Source organism: Centruroides sculpturatus, unplaced genomic scaffold, assembly GCF_000671375.1.
Source record: "Centruroides sculpturatus isolate CEXI.00-Female unplaced genomic scaffold, Cexi_2.0 scaffold773, whole genome shotgun sequence".
NCBI classification, from domain to species: Eukaryota; Metazoa; Arthropoda; class Arachnida; order Scorpiones; family Buthidae; genus Centruroides; species Centruroides sculpturatus.
Window position 1 is genome coordinate 312,500 of NW_019384998.1, and position 20,495 is coordinate 332,994.

Sequence of the window (20,495 nt, forward strand, 5' to 3'; positions counted from 1 at the left end):
CATTAGAGAGGTTGAGGCGCACGTTTTAAACGTGTAAACGTGTACGTGTGACGCTTTCCCGTAAGCCTAAAAGTTTGACGATGGTGTTTGGAATGTCGAGCGTGATTCCACCGACTATCCAAACACCATTGTCAAACTTTTAGGCTTACAGGAAAACGGCGCCGAACGTCACACGTACACGTTTACACGTTTAAAACGTGCGCCTCAACCTCTCTAACATTATCAGATACAAGATACTTGTCATAAACAGTGTGAGTTTGGCTAAATTGGTTTGTAATCTGGCAGTTCGCCAATTACTTACAAGTTAGAAACAATAAAGAGGCTACTAAGATGTACGTCCTTACTTACGTATTAGACATGTGAAGAAACCCGGGAAAAATACGCGGCCAGTCCATTCGTTAGGCACAAACCTACGACCAACTACCAGTGTTTAATGGTTTATTCACTCAGATACTGATTGCCTCCGATGCCGAAATATAGTGCTGAGAAACGTCATACTTCTTATTATGTATTACTAAAAGTACTAAAAGCACAGTAATTCTACATTGATAAAGAAGACGGGATGCCAAAGAAAAAATTATCATGTTGGGTTGCCAATAATCAATAGAAAGAGGTTAGAAAACACTGGTTTAATAGTATTGATCGAGAGCCAAAACAGCCAATAGAACCAATAGAACACGTGTTCTATTGAATTTACCACTTTAAATGTGGTAAACAAAGACATTTTGTAACCAACTTCTGTAGTTTGTGTTAGGAATGTTTATATGTTTCACGTCTCATCGTCTTATCCCGTAGGCACTGTGGAGTGTCCTCTGGTAAATTTTATCTTATTTTATTACATTACATTATTTTATTTATTATGTAGTATATATTTACTATATTCAGATCTATATAATTTCATAGAGGTTTATTACACTCGGCACTGACTATATTAAAACTTTATGTCATCCTTGAGATAGAATCGAGTTATGAACGTGAAAACGAAGATTCACAACTAAATAATTATAAATGAATTATTTAACTTAAAAATTATTGTAACTTTGTTTAATACTATAAGTAATTAAATACTTTAGGAGAAAAATCAAGATAATAAAAATTAATTGACCTAGCAAATTCTTTATTTTTAGTTGTGTATGGAGGAAAATACAAATAAATAAAAAAATGCTCACCTTATCCACAGTGAGATAATACAGATGATAACAGCCAATAATAATATTATGGACATATTAAATTCTTCAATAATTTATATAATCGATATCAATTTTCACTTTTTATTCGATCGAGATCGAATTAATAAACCTAAATGAATAAGGATGATACGTATTTTAATATTTAATGTACTGTACATTGCAAAGATAATTACTTTATAAAAAATGTTAAATACGTTTATTTAATAACTTATAAAAACATAAAATTATGAAATTATATTTTATATTAACATTATTGTTACATATTCTAAAATACTACAGTTTGTAATTGAATACTTACAAATAAATATTATAAATAATAAAATAATTATGAAGTTTATAAATGAAATTTTAGGTCTGAATTTCTATGCATTTTAAATTTTTAATCCGAACAATAAACAATTTACTAAATCGATTGTCTAAATCGATAAAGGGATTGTTCGTTTTATAAGTTTGCCTCAAATAGTGCCCCCAACCCAGTTGTCGCTCGCCCACGCGAAAGCCAAATTAATTGGAGGTACTATTTTTGGCTCAAAGCGACGAAAACCATAGGTTACATGACTATCGATGGCCAATGACGTACGGGTAGGATGCTCTATCTAATGTAGGTGTTGGCTTTACAACGTGATACACACGACGCACTTTATCTCCCCATCAAGTCGACTTTTAATCACCAAAATTTAATAGCATAAATCCCCTAATAAACAAACCTACATGCAAAATTGCAGAAATGTTTGACATAAAGCATAGGAATTATTAAGCATTAAACAAGGTGAATAGAATCGTGCCCCCCAAACACACACTAACATCCATATGTATAGAAATTACCCCCGAATTTTTTTTTGCATTTCTCGACGTTTTAAGGTGCCTAAGTCCAAAAATATAAAAATATTAGGAGTCATGTTTTGACCAATCTCCAATACTTTCACATTCTTATGTATAATAGCCGGGAAAGTAAAATTTGAAGATTATCAACGTTACTTTTTGTTTCTACACTTATCCTGTATGACAGTGGTTCCCAACCTTTTTTCATTAGCGTACCCCGTGACATGTCATATCTCTAGATTGTACCCCTCATTTAAGAAATTTAGTGAGTAACCGTATTGTTAATTTTACATATTGTAACTTTAAATTAAAGAAAAAAAACCTAAAAGAAAAAATGTATAATAAAGTTGTGATTGTTGCAAGAAACATTTTTTATCTAATAATTTTTTAATACTATTAGTTTGTGATACATAATATATTATTTTTTCTGCCATAATAACTAACTTTTTTCTGTACCCCTAAACAACCTATCGCGTACCCCTAGGGGTACGTGTACCACAGGTTGGGAATCGCTGNATAAGACAAGAAGCTTTGAACACACAATAAAAATTATAATTATCTAAATATTTTATATAATTACGTAAGGTTTTCTTAAATAATTAATTTTATTTATCTCCGTGATTTACATTTATCGCTTGTTTATTTGCAGCATTTAGACTTTAATTTATACTTTGAATTTTGGCTGCAAAAAATAATAATTGATAAATAATAATCTTATTTTTATTCGTAGATAACATTATATATAATATTCTTAATTATCAACATTAATTGAAAGTAGCAATGATGTAATAACTGACAATTAAGTTAGATGATTTATTTAAATTATTAAAAAATTCATTAATTATGCCTCTTAGAAATACAAAACAGTCCGAAACGGAGAGAAACAGTTAAAATAAATAATAAAAAACCGTCCTTAATCTATTTTATAGAAATTCACACACTACTTTATGTCAAAACAATCTGTTGTTTCTTAAACACAATCCTTATAAAAATCATATTAAAAATTCATTGTTTGCTGTTAGATTCATTGCTTACATTGTCGTTGTCTTCGGTATATTCAAAACGAATTTATGTATATAATATTTTAAATAAATTTAATACAAATAATTCCATCATATAAACGATTTAAGTGAAATATTCAAAATAAAAAATGTCACTCAATGAAATCTTTAATAAATTATTTCTATCGAGTTAAAAACATTTTGTTTTATGTGAATTCATTTGTTGAAAGTCCTTTTGAAAGAAGTACTCTATAACACATTTAATTGGACAATTCACGTGTAATAATAATTATGTTACTTTATGTGCGAACTTCTTTCGATTTTTTCTTTTTATTTCTCGTTGTTTGGAAATTTAACATGTCAAGTAACTTTGTTTAAATCTTCAAATGTGTATAATTATAATTTGTTTTTGTTTAGATTAGTCTTAATTTGGTTTGCCTCAGAAAACATACAATATCAGACACGAAATGACCAGTAAAATCTTGGATTTTTAATTAGTGCAACAAGTACTCAAAACTGTTTCGACTTATGGACAAACAAAATACATTGAATTTATGGGAATTACGTGGAAGCGAAAATATAATTCCACTTAAAGATTTGACTCATTAAGAGCCAATTATATGATGTTTTCACTGCCATTGCTTACACTGCTTTGGTGTTTTCATATTAGACTGAAATATTTAAGGAAACATTCGTTAATATAATTATTGACACAAAAGAATTAATACCTGTCTGTGAACAATTCGAAATCTGTTCATGAGCAAATCGTTTAGAATGAGAAACAATCACAGAAGAGGAAGGCCAAGAATGTTGTAATAGTAATTACGCGACGAAGAAAATTGCCTTCGTGATAAAATAGTAATATAAGTTATATTTTATAAATTGGTACTATACTGTGCATAACTAAAACAGAACGTTATATAAAAAGAGTCTGTGTGAATAAAGCATATTGCTAATCATCAAAATTTATAGACTCGTATATTTTAGCTTAATTCGATTATTTTGATTAGATGTTTTTATATCAAGCAAGAAAATCTTTTAAAAAACAAAATTAGAAATTCAGCAACGAGTTTCACAACTTCCTAGGCAAAAAAAAATAAATAAAATTGTGGTAGCGCAATCTGTTATATTTTATTGAAAAACTCTTCATATCATTATTATAATATGGCAAGAAGCTTAATTTTTAAGGTAGTCATATAAATTTTATAAAAAAATTATAAGTGCTAATAACGAGTAAAATTTTCATTAAGTCCGACCCCACTCGAGATATGATAAGTGACCCCCTCCATCTCAACACTCCGTCGATCTTTATACGGCAAAATTTAATAGAATCAATCCTTCTAATATACATACCTCCCTGCACAGTTTCATAAATTTTCGACAAAAAGTTCAGGAGATTTTAAACTTCAAATTGGGTGAACAAAATCGTGTCCCACATATAAACATCCATACACGTTTCAATATCTCCAGTAAAAAAATATAAAAATCTCGAAAAGTCATTTTTTTACCGATTGCCATACTCTCCCTCTCTTATATCGAACAGCCGGAGACGTAATATTCAAAAATTAGCTAAATATATTATTTAGCTAATTATAAGAATATTATAAGAATATTGTATTCTACACTTAAATCCAAAATTCAAATACATCTAATATTATACGTAACAATCTTTGATCGATTTATTTTCGTTTTCTGCTGTGTCTCTCACGATAATAGTAAAAATTACAGTATTATAATAAATATTTACCTTTAGTCTGTGTAAATTGAGAGATGTTCGATTCATAACATAAACGAAAAATAATCTGAAACGCAATAATAAAGGCTTCTGATAAACATTTGCCTGCGATTGTAATAATTCCAGTAAACAGATATATACAAGGCCATTCGAAAAGATTTGGCATTATAATATAAACATATATTATTATAATTATCTTTATTTAAACGATAATTAAGAATAAAGAATAAAAATAATAATCATTTGATTGATTATTATTCAGATATATTATCTTCTGATTAACAAGAATTAATAAGATTGAATACACTCAATTAAAATAGAAGAACTTATTTTAATTTACGTCATACACTTGAGGAAAATAAATTAATAAAACACAAGCTTTGTCTATCTGTCTTTTATATTACCTCGTAAATTAAAAGAAAAAGTCTTATTCTAATTCAGTTTGCGAGTCGCCTGATATGGTTCATGCAAAGTGATATGAGGAGTGGATGGTAAACATGTGTAATTACTGTATTAACTAAAAGATAGTGCCATGTATTGATATATTGTGTTAGTTGATAGCCATGCTTATTATGTGTTCTGTTTAAAAGCACAATTGCTGTAAAAGTAAGTGAAAAAAATGAAATGTTTCTATTTCTGACAAGCAGAATGTTTTATCCATGCTGTAGCCTTGAAAATCTTAAGATTAGCCATTGACTCATTTCTTATATACAGGGTGTATCAAGTACAGCGGTTACAAACTTTCAGGAGAGATAGAGTACACGTAGACGATGGGAAATCACTTAGCAATGCACGGTCGGAAATGCTTTCCTGGAACTTGTTGCACGCATCGTGGCAGATCTTCAATGCGCCGGAGATGTGAGGCCCATAGTCGTAATTCTGGGCATCATAGCCCAGAGTCGTAATTTCGAACACTTTGTTTGATTTTTACTGTACTAAGAATAATAAAATGTTGTCAAACAATCAATACCCTGTTTTATTATAGTTGTTAAATATTATATTATTACATTTAAATTTAATCTGTAAAAGTTCGTCCGATGGAGAATTATTTTTAATAAAATAAAAGACAAAACTGTCCAAAAAGGATCACCATTTATTACTTGTGTTCCAAGACTAAAACATTTTCGGCGACTGACCTTCCATTTTAGGCTACTTGTCGCCGTAAAGTTCACAAAAAGTCCTTTTAAAAACACNTCAAGAAATATCGCCGAGAGAAGCAGCTACAGCTAATTCGAAAGAGAGCAAGGCTATACACGCTGTCATTGCAATAAGAAGTGTTCCACGAATAAATGCAGTTGTAAAAGCAAGGGACTCTTGTGAAATTCAAAGTTCCATAAAAGTTTAAGTTGTTGCAATAAATAAGATTGCATAACGTTAATCACATAATTTATGTATAAGTTTATTATTGTATTATTTCTTTAACGATTTAGAATGTACTATTCGTTTTAGGTTCAACAGTTTATTTACATGTACTATTACTTAAGCTTTCTCTTATTTTGACATATTAAAAAGTTGCATTTTTGTCTTAACGCAATAAAGATATTTTTATTCAACATTCACCATCAGTGCATGCTGGAACGTCTACATTTGCCCGTATAAGTGAGAAATAATGAAATTTAGCAAATATTTCGTATATACACGAAACGACTGTGTGAACGTTGACATTCACCGGAGAATGTTGACATTCGCCAGATATCGGTCATTCACAGTAACATTACAATAAATAGCCTATAGTACAACAGGGAAGCGAATATATATATATTCGCTTCCCTGTTGTACTATAGGCTATTTATTGTAATGTTACTGTGAATGACCGATATCTGGCGAATGTCAACATTCTCCGGTGAATGTCAACGTTCACACAGTCGTTTCGTGTATATACGAAATATTTGCTAAATTTCATTATTTCTCACTTATACGGGCAAATGTAGACGTTCCAGCATGCACTGATGGTGAATGTTGAATAAAAATATCTTTATTGCGTTAAGACAAAAATGCAACTTTTTAATATGTCAAAATAAGAGAAAGCTTAAGTAATAGTACATGTAAATAAACTGTTGAACCTAAAACGAATAGTACATTCTAAATCGTTAAAGAAATAATACAATAATAAACTTATACATAAATTATGTGATTAACGTTATGCAATCTTATTTATTGCAACAACTTAAACTTTTATGGAACTTTGAATTTCACAAGAGTCCCTTGCTTTTACAACTGCATTTATTCGTGGAACACTTCTTATTGCAATGACAGCGTGTATAGCCTTGCTCTCTTTCGAATTAGCTGTAGCTGCTTCTCTCGGCGATATTTCTTGAGAAGAAATCTCATCTATGGAAAATTTTCTTTACAAATTACGAACTGATTACGGGTATAAAGCTACTTCAGGGTATCATTTTTGTTTGCTAATTTATAAAAGTCGGAGTCTTTTATTCCAACAACAACTGCCAACACATTTCGGGTATATGTACGGCCACGATCGACATTAGAAACTTGTATTCGTACGGTATCACCAATTTGAGCAGAAGAAAACTGCGAAGAATTTGGCAACAGACTGTCGCCACTCTGTCAACAACAGCTTTTCGGGTGTCGTTTCGACCTCCAATATATCTTATCTGTGCTCGTCGATATACACCGGCGATTGTTCGAATGTATAATAATATCACTAAATATTCGGTCTTTCATCGACGTATTTTGTATGTGTCGACATTCTCTAATTTCGGTCTTTCACAGTAACATATATAGCCTATATATATTGTACTGCAGGCTATTTCTTGAGTTAATGAAACTAAAGTAAACCCCGCTAAATCGGACTAATAAGAGGTGAAGATTGTTCGAGTTTACGGAAGACCGAGTTATCAGCGTTTTATTTGTATATGTTTTTGCTCCGATTACAAGTTTAAGTGAACAAATTCGGAAAGTACCCATCGTATTAATTAAACAAATTTCAACATTAAAAATTGAAATATTGTAACACACAATTTTAATGTATTTTTGTCACATTTCATTAATTTAAACATTCAACTTTTTTAACATATTTTTGCATGCAATTTTAACACATTAATTTCAATTTTACATGTTTCACGTGTTAAAAATACCAAAACTTACGCCAAAAATTTACATATTTTTTTAAAATAATGATTCTCGAATAAATTGAATGATTCTGTAATCTAAATCAATTATGCATAATATATTCTGATTTCTGAAGACTATAATCTAACTTACACAATATCATTTTTTCTAATTTTTAAGCAATCAGAAGTAAAATATTGTATGAAATTTATTAAAAATTTCACGAAGATAGTGCAGTTGCCTTTACTACAACTCCATTTTTTGGTCGGGTTGTAAAAAGCGAAAAGTCTTCTTCAGCTTCCTATAACAAATTATTAATTTATATAATTAAAAAATAACACTTCTCTCGTGTATTAAATTAAATACATTATTTAAACAGAAATCTTTTCAAAGTAAGGTCCTATTTACCAAATTTCCACAAAGTTCTAAGTTGTAGCTCTTTATGAGATTAGCCAAAGTTAATTTCATAATTGTTTGAGCCAGTCTCATTCCTATGCAACTTCTTGGACCAAATCCGAAAGGTTGATATATCGTTTGATCTATTTGTCCTGCCGTTTTAGATGAAAATCTGAAAATATTCAATTCCAATAATAAATATTACACTCATAAAAATGAATTCGTTCAAATTATTTGTCAAAATGTCATTATGTCAAACCTGTCAGGGTTGAAATCTCCCGAATCTTTCCAATATTTGCAGTCTTTATGCAAGTTCGGTACTGGGATCATAACTGTAACTCCTTTTGGAATAGTTATATTCTTATAATGAAAATCTTCCGAACATATTCTATTGATTGTACTATTTATAAATAAATTTTTAATTAGTTAAAATGACTTCAAAGATATTTTGTTTAGAAATAAAATACACTTTTAGGCAGAGGCAGATAATAATTACATTGGCGAAAGAGAACGAAGACGTAACGTTTCTGATATTATTTGATCCAAATACTTCAATTTTGATAAATCTGCATATTCGATTTGTTTCTGAAAATATGTATATATTTAATAATATTAATCTAATGATTTAAGTTTAAGTTTCTTGATATCAGTTTACGGATTTTTTATGACAAGAGTTTTATTTAGACTTTAATGTTATGCTGAGAAATCATAGAAAGAAATGCGAAGTTATGCAATATTACAATTCAGATAACAACATTAACAATAGAGTAACAACTTTCATTCAACTGCCCGAATATCATCAATAATAACTACAGATATAATTTCGTAAGTAACGCTCTTGAAGAAACGAACATTTGAATGTTCTATATAAAGGAAATTTACTGTACATAAGGAGAACAACAAGAAATTTTCAATTAGGGCTTACACGTATAAAGTGCATTTATTTATAACTTTTTGTGAATCTGCTATGGAAATAATCATGAAAAAGCTATGGAAATAAATCATGTAAAATATTAGTATTTAGTTTTGGTATATTATGTCATAATAAATGTCATTAATCTTTATAGATATGAATACTTATAACTATATTAAACACATGTAAAATGAATGTTAATTCAAACATATAAGTTTTAATTACATTGCTTTCTATGTTTTCGTTGATTTCCTGACGAACTCTTTCCTGTTCTTCAGGATATTTAACCAAATTATGAGTACACCAAGCTAACATAGTACCCGTAGTATCATTACTAAATAAAAACAAAAAATAAACTCAATGTACATTTTAGCATTAAATAATTCATATAACTGGTATTAAAAACTATTAATAAACAGTTCATAATTACCCAGCTAGCATATACATAACAGCATTCGCGACAATACTGTCTGTTGCAAGCTTCTTTATAACACCATCTGTTTCACCTTCGGCATCAATCATGATTTGCAAGAGATCTGGTGGATGATACTAAAAACAAAACAATTTTAGCTATCAACCTTTGCTTTATTATTCTCAGGTTTTTTTTATCTTGCACATTCATATAAACTGTAAATTTTAAAACTTACACCAGATGTTTTTCTTGAAAAAATTATTTGTCGGCACGTATCAAATACCAACTTACAACATGGGTAATTAATTAAATATTTTATTTTATCTAAAATCATTCTCATGTATGTAGGAATTGGCTCCATTTCGGGAAAACAAACTAAAAAATTTGTTTTGATTATTTATGGGAATATTATTGGAAAATTTAAGTTTTACTTACTTGATAGTGAAGTCAATAAATCGGTCGAATCAACAGTCAGTATGCCATGGATAGATTGAACAATTTTACTTGTCTCTTCGTTCTGCACATTTGTCTGAATTCCAAAGGCTGTTCTACAAATTAAATCAAAGGTTAACTTTTTATAAAATTCAGCAATATCAAATGGTGATTTTTTCTGTTTGTCGATTTTCTCCAAAAATACATTTATTGGCTCAAACATAAGAGTGCTCATCTGAAAATATACAAAGTAACGATATATTTCTGAAAAAAACAAATGATAACTTTATACTTATAATGATACATATTCATAATCAAAATGAATTTTACTATAAGTATTCTACATTACTAGAATTTTATAAAATACACTTATTGACAAAAATGTTAGGCACTCAGATAGAAAATGACCGGTTATTGCAAAAAATGGTTGTCTCAGAGCAACCATACCCTAAATTTATTTAGAGGTAACTAAACAATTACAGTTGTGGTTCGATTGCTCGCTAAGTAATGCTTACCAGATTCCCTTATAATCGCTATTTCGATATTCTATAAAAAGGTTCGTAAAGGCTCATTGTCATTAGAATTTTTAGTGTACCTGCTGTTTGCAGTTTCTCATGACTTTATACGCAATCGAACACATTAGGCACAAATAACGGAGTTTGAGAAAGGCCGAGCTGAAAAAGCAGAATGGCCATTTTGTCAGATTGCTCGCTGTAAGATGTGTAGCTGTAGGATCTGTGAAGCGATACGTTATGGCACACATACACGATGGCAAAATTATAGATTCTTTAGATCTACGACTATGGGGGATAAAGTTGGCGGCATAATTATGGGGTGACAAATATTCGGATGTGCCTTGGGAGCGGCAAAATGAACCATTAGAATTAAAAGCCCATAGACTTGTTTTGTGATAAACGTTGAATGAGGATTGCCAGGTGTGAGGTTTTTCTCGGGCTCCAAAACTGTTTGGTACGATTCTGGATTGTGAAAAAAGACAAAACAGGTGCAAAAGCCTCTTGGGCGAAGAGAATTTTTTTTTTGATATCTGTATGTTTAATCAATGTCAGTATGCCATGGATAGATTGAACAATTTTACTACATTGATACCATACAAGTAGAAAAAAAATCAAGAAGTTATGATCTCTTCATTAGGTAGTATGATATGATTTGAAGTGAAACGTAAGTTACTCTGTGGGGATGTTGTGATTCTATAAAAGAATGTATTTCATAGTCGAAAGTATCGCAACAAAAGAATCGATTCCATCTTGAAAAGAAAACAATCGATTGTTGATCGATTATTAAATGCTTTGCTTCTGCGAAAATAAATCATTTAAAACTTTCACTGATGATAAATTAATAATTACAAAAGATAAAATTTCGATCAAAAAGAAAAACAATGCTTTTACAATTTAAAAAAAAATATATAGAAGAAACTAAGTCGCCTTCAAATCCATCACGTTCAGTGAACATACTAACTGATTTACATATTTTGCAGAGGCATAACCTCTAACAAAAGATCGTCTCCGCAAAGGAAAAAATATGCTTTGTTCTTTGTCTTTCAACTTGACGGATTTTAAAACGAGTTGGTTTTTAAAACAAACTTTTGATTTTTATTTTCACCAAGAGCTACTTCTTTGAGAAAGTATACTTCGAAAAATCGAAAGGGCTATCTCCTTTCAGTCTTATATCTTCATCTGATTAACATATTGTTGGTCTATTCTAAGAAATATTCGGTAAAAAGTAAATCGACTCCCGGAAAGAATCGACACCAAAATACCGGACATCGAAAAGGAAAGAATCGAATCGGTGGAACTATCACAACGATATTACTGTAGCTGTGCCTGTTTATCAGATATACTACAGTAAATGTTGTGACAAAACTCTTTTGTCATCTGATTGAAGAACTGCTAAAGTTAAATACCAATAGGTTGCTAACATATTGTGGTATGATAAACTACTCTTTACGGATCGCATACAAGTTTCAGGGGCTGAATAATGCGAAAGACCGGTAGTGAAAAGATTCGTACAGATATTGAAAAAGTGTGATAAAAAACTCCAATATGAGTTAACAAAAGATTGTTTTCTTATAATAAATAAGAAATCTTGATACGAAGTCATAAAAATATTAATAGCATAAAGAAATAAACGGAGTTTTCAAAAAAGCAGTATTCGAACTCAATGTTTGTTTGACGATTGTTATAAATGCCCTAAAAATACTAGTGGAAGAACGAGATTTTCACAGACCAAAAAGAGAGTCATAAGATGTACTGTATATTCATCAAAAGAGGAATCGCAATACTACGAAGGAATGCGCGTAGCCACATGCACGTTGCAGGACCGGTAGAGGTCAGAGACATCTGCAAATGATTAAAAGAACAAAGCTATGTAGTGAAAGACACCTGTTTATTCAGTAACAGATATGGCAGTAACAGATATATATATAGACTGCACGGCAAGGCATAATATCAATGAGACGAAGGAACAAAATACAGTAGTCATAAATATAAAAAGTTTTATTTTGTATCATGATATTTTAATTATGGAATTAATGAGCATGTGAATATTCACTATGTATAAAATATTAATGCCACACTATGTGATGTATACGCACAAAAAATGAAATATCACGTTTAAAAATTAACTCGTAGAACCAAGATGTTAAGTGTATGATGGCTGTCGACAGCTAATAGTCTAGTAATATGAAATATTTATTACTGATATTTTAGCTATGTACAAATGCACTGCTACATGTCCTACCATTAGCATACTAAAATGGTCTTTTTCGTTTGCTTGGTGATATAATGCACGGGCTGTTTCAGACTGGCAGCGTATTGTTTTTAGTGAAGAATCCTGTTTCTGTTTGGGAACTAATAACTAGTTCGGAGAAATCAGTCTAGTAATATGAGATATTTATTAACAACAGATTGTTTTCTTGTGCATCAATCCATTATCCTCTGTTGGCTTGCTGGTCTGCCGAACCATCGCATCACTACTAGTTCAAACTAAACCTAACAGTAGTGAGAGTACGTTCAGGAAATCCTGTGCCCTCGTATGTTTGCTTTGCAGGCAAGACTACAGACAGTATTGTTCCAGAAAGATAACGCTTGGCCAAAAACAGCTAGTTTCTGAGAAATATCTCGGTAATGCATACTTCCTTGGTTTTCAGGTCTTCAGATCTGTTATACATTTAGCTTTTGTGAGATCAAATGTAATGCCAACTTTGGCTATCTGGTAGTGCGAAAAGTTTGGACCGAAAATAGCAATATCTATGGAAATATCGATTGTAGGATACGATACGATGTCTGTATACTTCCATTCCTATTTTCGATGATATCTCTGCATTGATCTAGTACGTAACATTTTCGTCAATAAAAAAAGTCTTTATACCATCTTCAGTTTAGCGGTACTGAAACTTGTGCTCAATATATTTCTGCTAATTCTCCAATCTTCATCCTTTTGAAGCGGAAGTGAGTTAAGCACGTTATTATTAGGAATTCCTGCATCTGGAAGTAACAACTGAAATAATACACAACAAAATATCAATATGATAAATAAGTCTTCGCATTAATAATCGTAAGAAATTACATCTCTATTCATAAAACTTTTAAAGTCCTTTATTTGTATAAGTTTTATTAATTCCAAATCACGACAGACAACGCAAGGTTTGCCTCCGAGGAAAAAACTGAAAGTAATAAAATAAGATTTATATTTTATTATTATTTAGATTAATTAATTAATTAATTAATTAATTAATTTCATTACACATTTAGAGTTACTAGAAAGTACAGGATTATGATATCAAAATATATATTTCTGACAAAAATATTTGACGCACCTCGAAGAAAATATCCTAACGTCGTAAAACTTTGCAAGTTCAATGATAATGAAGTGATTATGATTTTATAATAAAAGGCGTCAGAACAATCGAACAAAAACTTCTAATAAAATAATAACGATTAGGATCGTCCGGTCTTGTTCGTCAACGTCATAGCCAACGAAAGGTCGACGATGGGCCGACAAATGATACAATGACGTTTAGCTAATCAAACTTTTCCACAGAAGAACACGGTCAGCTTGAAGAAATCAACTAATCGTTGAAGTTGTATATAAGAAGGTGTCAAGTTAGAACTAAAGAGGAACGTTCTTTTATGTTTACGTAGTTTGGTATATGGGACAAAAAGAAAAGTAAAGAATTTTAACAAAATATCAAAATATCAAAATAACAAAGTAATAAATTTTAATGAACTATTAGTTAATATATTTTAATAAATGAAATGCTAATAAAGAGGAAATAAATTATATGTGACAGGTTATTTCATTGATCAAGATTTATGCAATTCGAGTACTAAACTATATATAGTGTATGTATAACTAATCATCTGATTTTAAAGGCGTATTCATATTAGGACCAACTTGGGCTAAGTCGACGCCTTTAGGAAGTCAGCCTACCTCTTTGGAAACCTAATAATGAATCCAGGGGTAGTAAAATGGGCGCATTGCCATTTTTATTTTAACAAATGAAATACAGTATATAGGACAGAATGTCTTTATTATTGAAAAGCAATCAAAAATATTTGTTTTTGTTAGAAAAAATAACATTAATTTATATGGATAAGAACCGCTACGGGCCTCAAGTTTTCTCGAGACCTGGAAAAAATTGCCGGCCTTTCCTTTTCGTCGGAAGTGGTTGTCTGTCCCTGATATGTCCGGACTTCGTTCCACACAACCAGTCCTCCTCAATGTGGGCCTGGAGGAACTCATGATAGACATGACTAAAAAGACTCTAGTTTCCACAAGATTAAATTGGCAAGAGAATAAATAACTTAATAAATAGTAAAGACACTGGCTATGACGCATAGAGTCAAACAACAATCGGATATTACCTGAGAGAAATTCTTATAAGAGTTTTGTAATTATTGGCTAGTTCGCTGCTTTCTATGATTGATATTTGATTGGCAAGCCATCTAGATATCTGACTGGTCAGGACGATAACAACCGCGATCACATAAATACACCGAGAAAAATTTCGAGTGAAGCTGGGTATTATCCTCTTCGTTAATGATCCGGAAAACAGGATGGCAAAAACTGGTCGAAGGCTGTCTTCAACTTAGCAATGTACTTTTTGTTAAGACGTCATGTATTGTATTTTCTAATATCTATAAGTCCATAAATTTCTACAGGTGTCAGACATGTTTTTCTGCCAATAAAATCGTTAAGTATTTTAATCATATTATAAGTCTGATTATGATTATGATCTCATCATGATTATGTGTTAGTTCACAAATAAAGTGTGATTGAAGGGATCGCAGTTTTCTTCCAGCAAAAAAATATGTTTTTTTTATTGCTTTTTGCCCTTAATTTCATTAAATGTTTCTAAAATCCTAACTAGTTATTTATATTTTAGGGCTTATCACACCAGTACACGAGACTGGTGTAATAAGCCCTAAAATATAAATGTCTAGTTATGTTATTAAAAAACATTTTTAAAAATATGGTAGTCGTTCCCTACAAGAAACAGAATGCCGGTCACCATAACACTATATACCACACTGTCAGTGTACGGTAATTTAGGGTAGACATCTAATGGAAGTTAAGGAATGAAGTTTTATCCCTGACAGTCACTTTAAAATAGCGTGACATAATACAAAAGTTATCGAGTAGTTGTGTGCGCTGTAATACACCAAAGCATTTATTATTCAACATTTCATACATTTAAAATTTAGTAAAAAATCTGAAAAAAATTATTACGTTGAGAACTGTTTACCCGGAGGACATGAACCCTACACTTTTTACTGTTCAAATACTTTTCAACAAAAAGAAAAGGAAAAAAATGCAGGCATCAGAGAGATGCTAGGGCGAGTGTCTGTTTATGTTTAATAACCATTGTAGAAAAATTACGTTGGCGTGACGCTTGCTACAGTCACTTTGAATGAACGCGATTCGACACAATAGCAATTTAAAATAAATTTATCTTTACAAAAGTGCCATTCTTTATATTCTCTGCTATTTATCTATCGATGCACAACAAAAATCGGTTCCAATTAATTTTAAATGGAGTGCTGCGTCGCGTGTGTCAACGCGACATTTTTACGCATTTCCTTCATATAAACATTACTGTTGATAATAGAAATTGTTCAGATTGTAAAATTTTTGTTATTACGTAACCCTGTTATTCAAGCATTGTGACAAATGCATTTACAGGTAACTCTCGGTTACCTGTAGGCCTAAATGCATTTTGGGTGAGGGTTGGGGATTAGAAATCTCACGAATATCAAATAGGAAAGCATGTGAGGAAATTGAACTAGGTTCCTGTAGGTTGAATCAATGTAGTTGAGATAAAGCATGTTGCTGGAATATTTAAACTTTTTCAGATGATTCATTAAGCAAATAATGACGTCTCTTGTTTATTTTATTCATATATATGTTTAATTATATTTAAAATATTACTCTTACATTTTAAGACAATGGCGGAGGAATTAAAACTGTTTGAAAAAACTGAGTTAATGTCGCTTGATGGATTCTTTATTCGAGTCTTTCGAGACTACAGAGTACAGGAGCCAAGCTGTTTCACCAAAGATCTCTGAAACTTGAGATTGCGTTCTGAAAACGGATCTGATTCTTGTTGAAGTTATCAATAGAGTTATATATTTTTGACAGCTTGTAAGCTGTAATTGGAAGCTTTAGCGTTTTATCTTGTTTACCATCAGTCAAATTAAAATTATACTATCTTCGGAGTCGGTTAATTTAAAACTTGTATATATATTAAAACAAAAACGTATGTACAGTTACAATTAAAGTTCACATATAAGAATTACAAACATTAGATATTAACAAAGTTCAAAGTAATCATCCACTGCTACAGGTCCGTCGGAAAAGCACCTTGCGACGTACGAATTCAAAGTCTACAACAACACAACAAGATGAGACGATCTTCTAAGACAGCTCCGGCGACTAAGGTCAACGTGAGTTCATTCTACGAGTCCAAAGCGAACTAAACTTCCCGCCAGAACTTCACTGCTTTTATAGGATTGAAGCTACATTGAACTCCACCAATCAGCATCTACCAGCTGTATAAGACGTCCGCCGATCGTCCGATGTTTCTTAACCAATCAGCGGTCGAGTTTTCAAAATGTTCTGATCGCCGTTTCCATGGCGATAACGGTCGTTCACGAAAAAGGCGGGAAAACCGCGCGCTAGACGATTTTTATTCCCGACACCTCCACGGCCGAGGATCAAACTGAGCTTACTTAAGCCTGTTTGATTCCCTTCACAACACCAAACAATCTTACAAAAATCGTCCGATGTCGGACTGACCCATACATCCGGAACATCCGGGAATTTTACCCGTCTACGCGCAGAGATGCCTTTATAACCGATGCCTAATAACCGCTTTCGTGAAACTAGCGAAATCCGGTATGGGGTAAACCGTTTCGAGATCCACCCTCCAGTAAGCGTCCAGATGGTTTTCTTCTTTGGTCTACTACCGAACATCGAGTTGTAATCCAACGGCCCGTCATCCAGCTCGGTCTGTGCTGACGTCGGGGAAAGCGGAGGAATTCCCCTTCCTCTCCCGTCCCCTCGTCCACGATCGTGCAACTGTCGCGGGGACGGAGTTTGGTCCAGTTCACCGAATTTCCCGTCGGAAGAAAATATCATTCCTACATCGAAAGTTCGCTTCCGATATTCCCTGAGACTATCTATTTGGTCCCAGCTAATTCTCCCGTCTTTGAACCTTATATGGTAGCTTCCTTCGCGTCCCCACTTTCCTACCATATCAGGCCATTCCCACCGGACATCCAACTTGTCATTCGGGGAAGCCTTTTCCACGAGATCCGTATCCCTGATGTTATATCCCTTTTGCCGTGCTTCCAACTTGTAAGGCACTGCATACTCTTTTCGTTTCACGGCCGCGTGTTTACTTGCAATATCGGGAATCGCTTTGATCGGATCTATCTCTACATTCCCTACTTCTAACATACGGGTCATTCCACGCGTCAATCCTGCAGTGAAATTGGTCCCCTGATCGTAACAAATCGGTTCGGGAAAACCCGTCCGTGTAAAGAATTGCAAAAACACCGAACCAGTGACCAGCGATCTCGTCCCTTCTACTCCTGACAAGCGGGTGCATAAACTGATTACGCAAACCGCGTATCGATGACCGTTAGATGACGAGGGATCAAACGGTACAATCATGCTTACGTTAACCACTCGAAACGGGGTTGAGAACCGAGTAAGTGGTATAACTGGGGTCCTATCTAGGACTAGATCAGGCGCTCTTACTTGGCACCTACGACTATTCTGGCAGTACTTCCGGATATCGGTCGCCATTTCCGGCCAATAGAAGCCCTCGCGCATGCGACTTGCCGATTTCCGACTGCCTAATTGTTCACCGCACGGAGCTTTGTGTACTAAATCTAGCATTTCCGCTCTCCGATCTTGGGGAACAACTATCTGCTTAATGGGCCTGCCGAACCAACTATCTTGCCGACATAGTATTCTGTTCTCTACAGTTAACCCATCTTTCTTACACTTAGCGGCCTCCCACAATCGAGAAAGTGACTCGTTCCGGACTTGAGCGTCTCCTAATTCCGTTCCTTTCTCCTTTTCGGTGCTATTTTCACTGCACCCCGCCTCAAAGAGAGGTTCCAGTTCCTTTCCCTGACGGTTTCCATTCCCATCTACCTTTGAACCCTTTTTATGTCTTTCTCCCTTCTCCTGGAGTTTCTCCTTTCGGTCTAATAACATCCGGTGATCCCCTTCTGATACTAGAGCGTCCGTGGCTCTGTGTAACTTGTCTGTTACGACACAAGTCACCATCGCCGGCTCACACGATCCTGTGAGGTCTTCCTCCCACAGCCCTATCGGGATCGTTACCGAATCAATCCGGTGACCGAAGGATCCAACCTGTTGGATTTCCCCCTTCGTTTCCGCCACCAATGATTCCCTTACGACCGAAATCTCATCCCCAGAATCGACTCTAACCGAAAGACGTTTTCTGTCGCCTACCGGCTTGATTCTTTTCGGCGCCTCCTTGACCTTTGATTGGTCACACGCCGTTACCCTCGCTACCGGAAGTTCGTCTTTTTGGGATGTCTTGTTCGTAGTTACTAGCCGTGCCCGTTTGGACTCATTGGATGCCTTCCGCTTAGGACAAGCTCTCCTCCAATGCCCAGCCCTGCCACAGGCACTACAACTAGCCTTGGGGGTCCGTTCGACCGAACTCTGTGTCGAGGGAATGGATTTCCTCGTCATTCCACTCTGAGAATCCCGTCGCTCTCTAACCTCCTCGCTGTTACCGGCCAACCTACTACCTGACACCTCCCCAAACTTCTCTGTGACCCTAGCTACTTCCGTAGGCTTACCCCATCCCTGGGAGCCTGAGTCGGCTAATTCCTTCTTGACGACTTGACCTGCCGAGAACCGCGCTTCAAAGAGCCGCCTATCTTGCTCTAATAGGCGTTTCGAGCGTTCAAGCCGTAACCTAAGGTCTTCGATTTTGTTTCGCGATTCGCCTCCTGGCACGCCCGCCCTGCGCTGCTCGGATCCCGCGATTTCCGTTTGCGATCTTAGCATTTCGAGGTCCCCTCGTGAATCACTTCCTGTCACGGCTGCCTTTACCTTACGAGTGTAATCGCCACGAACTGCTCTACCGAGATCGCCCTCTGCTTCTCGAGTCTCCTTCATTAATTTTTTCCGCTCCAAATCGATTTCTGCCAACCTAGCCTTGGCCTTAGATTCTATTTCCGCGAGTTCAATCCGAAGCTTAAGCGCTTCGATTTCTTCCCGAGATTCGCTTCCCGTGCCTCCTGCCTTTCGTCCCTTGATCGGCCCATCATTTTCCCACTCCCCTGTTTCTAAACCTCGCGCTTTCACGCGTTTGGGCATCTCTGCGGTAGCGAATAAAATAAAGTTTTACCTGGGTCAATGATTGCCGGTGTTGTTCAGTTCCTTTCGTCGCAGATCAGCCTTTCCGATCCTTGGTAGTTCGAAGTACGTAATCCTGTCGAATCCTGTGTAATCCTGTCGAGTCTGCGCCAGTCAAATTAAAATACTTCTTCAGAGTCAGTTGTATTTAAAACTTGTATATATATTAAAACAAAAACGTATGTACAGTTACAATTAAAGTTCACATATAAGAATTACAAACATTAGATATTAACAAAGTTCAAAGTAATCATCCACTGCTACAGGTCCGTCGGAAAAGCACCTTGCGACGTACGAATTCAAAGTCTACAACAACACAACAAGATGAGACGATCTTCTAAGACAGCTCCGGCAACTAAGGTCAACGTGAGTTCATTCTACGAGTCCAAAGCGAACTAAACTTCCCGCCAGAACTTCACTGCTTTTATAGGATTGAAGCTACATTGAACTCCACCAATCAGCATCTACCAGCTGTATAGGACGTCCGCCGATCGTCCGATGTTTCTTAACCAATCAGCGGTCGAGTTTTCAAAATGTTCTGATCGCCGTTTCCATGGCGATAACGGTCGTTCACGAAAAGGGCGGGAAAACCGCGCGC

General features: G+C 34.1%; 2 protein-coding genes across 2 annotated transcripts in view; both read right to left on the reverse strand.

The window, feature by feature from the left end:
* Positions 1-4,886, reverse strand: part of LOC111633149 (cytochrome P450 3A8-like) — a 26,736-nt gene extending 21,850 nt beyond the window's left edge. The window contains exons 1-2 of the mRNA XM_023377677.1: positions 4,761-4,886; positions 1,170-1,299 (exon numbers count right to left, since the gene is read on the reverse strand). Of these exons, the coding sequence (XP_023233445.1) occupies positions 1,170-1,225 (56 nt within the window). The 5' untranslated portion in view covers positions 1,226-1,299; positions 4,761-4,886. The remainder of the gene's footprint in view (positions 1-1,169; positions 1,300-4,760) is intronic.
* Positions 4,887-7,827: 2,941 nt separating this feature from the next.
* Positions 7,828-20,495, reverse strand: part of LOC111633143 (cytochrome P450 3A41-like) — a 31,076-nt gene continuing 18,408 nt past the window's right edge. Inside the window, exons 5-14 of the mRNA XM_023377673.1 lie at positions 13,559-13,655; positions 13,361-13,489; positions 9,977-10,208; positions 9,777-9,916; positions 9,560-9,678; positions 9,355-9,463; positions 8,713-8,801; positions 8,476-8,616; positions 8,229-8,388; positions 7,828-8,121 (exon numbers count right to left, since the gene is read on the reverse strand). Of these exons, the coding sequence (XP_023233441.1) occupies positions 8,041-8,121; positions 8,229-8,388; positions 8,476-8,616; positions 8,713-8,801; positions 9,355-9,463; positions 9,560-9,678; positions 9,777-9,916; positions 9,977-10,208; positions 13,361-13,489; positions 13,559-13,655 (1,297 nt within the window). The 3' untranslated portion in view covers positions 7,828-8,040. The remainder of the gene's footprint in view (positions 8,122-8,228; positions 8,389-8,475; positions 8,617-8,712; positions 8,802-9,354; positions 9,464-9,559; positions 9,679-9,776; positions 9,917-9,976; positions 10,209-13,360; positions 13,490-13,558; positions 13,656-20,495) is intronic.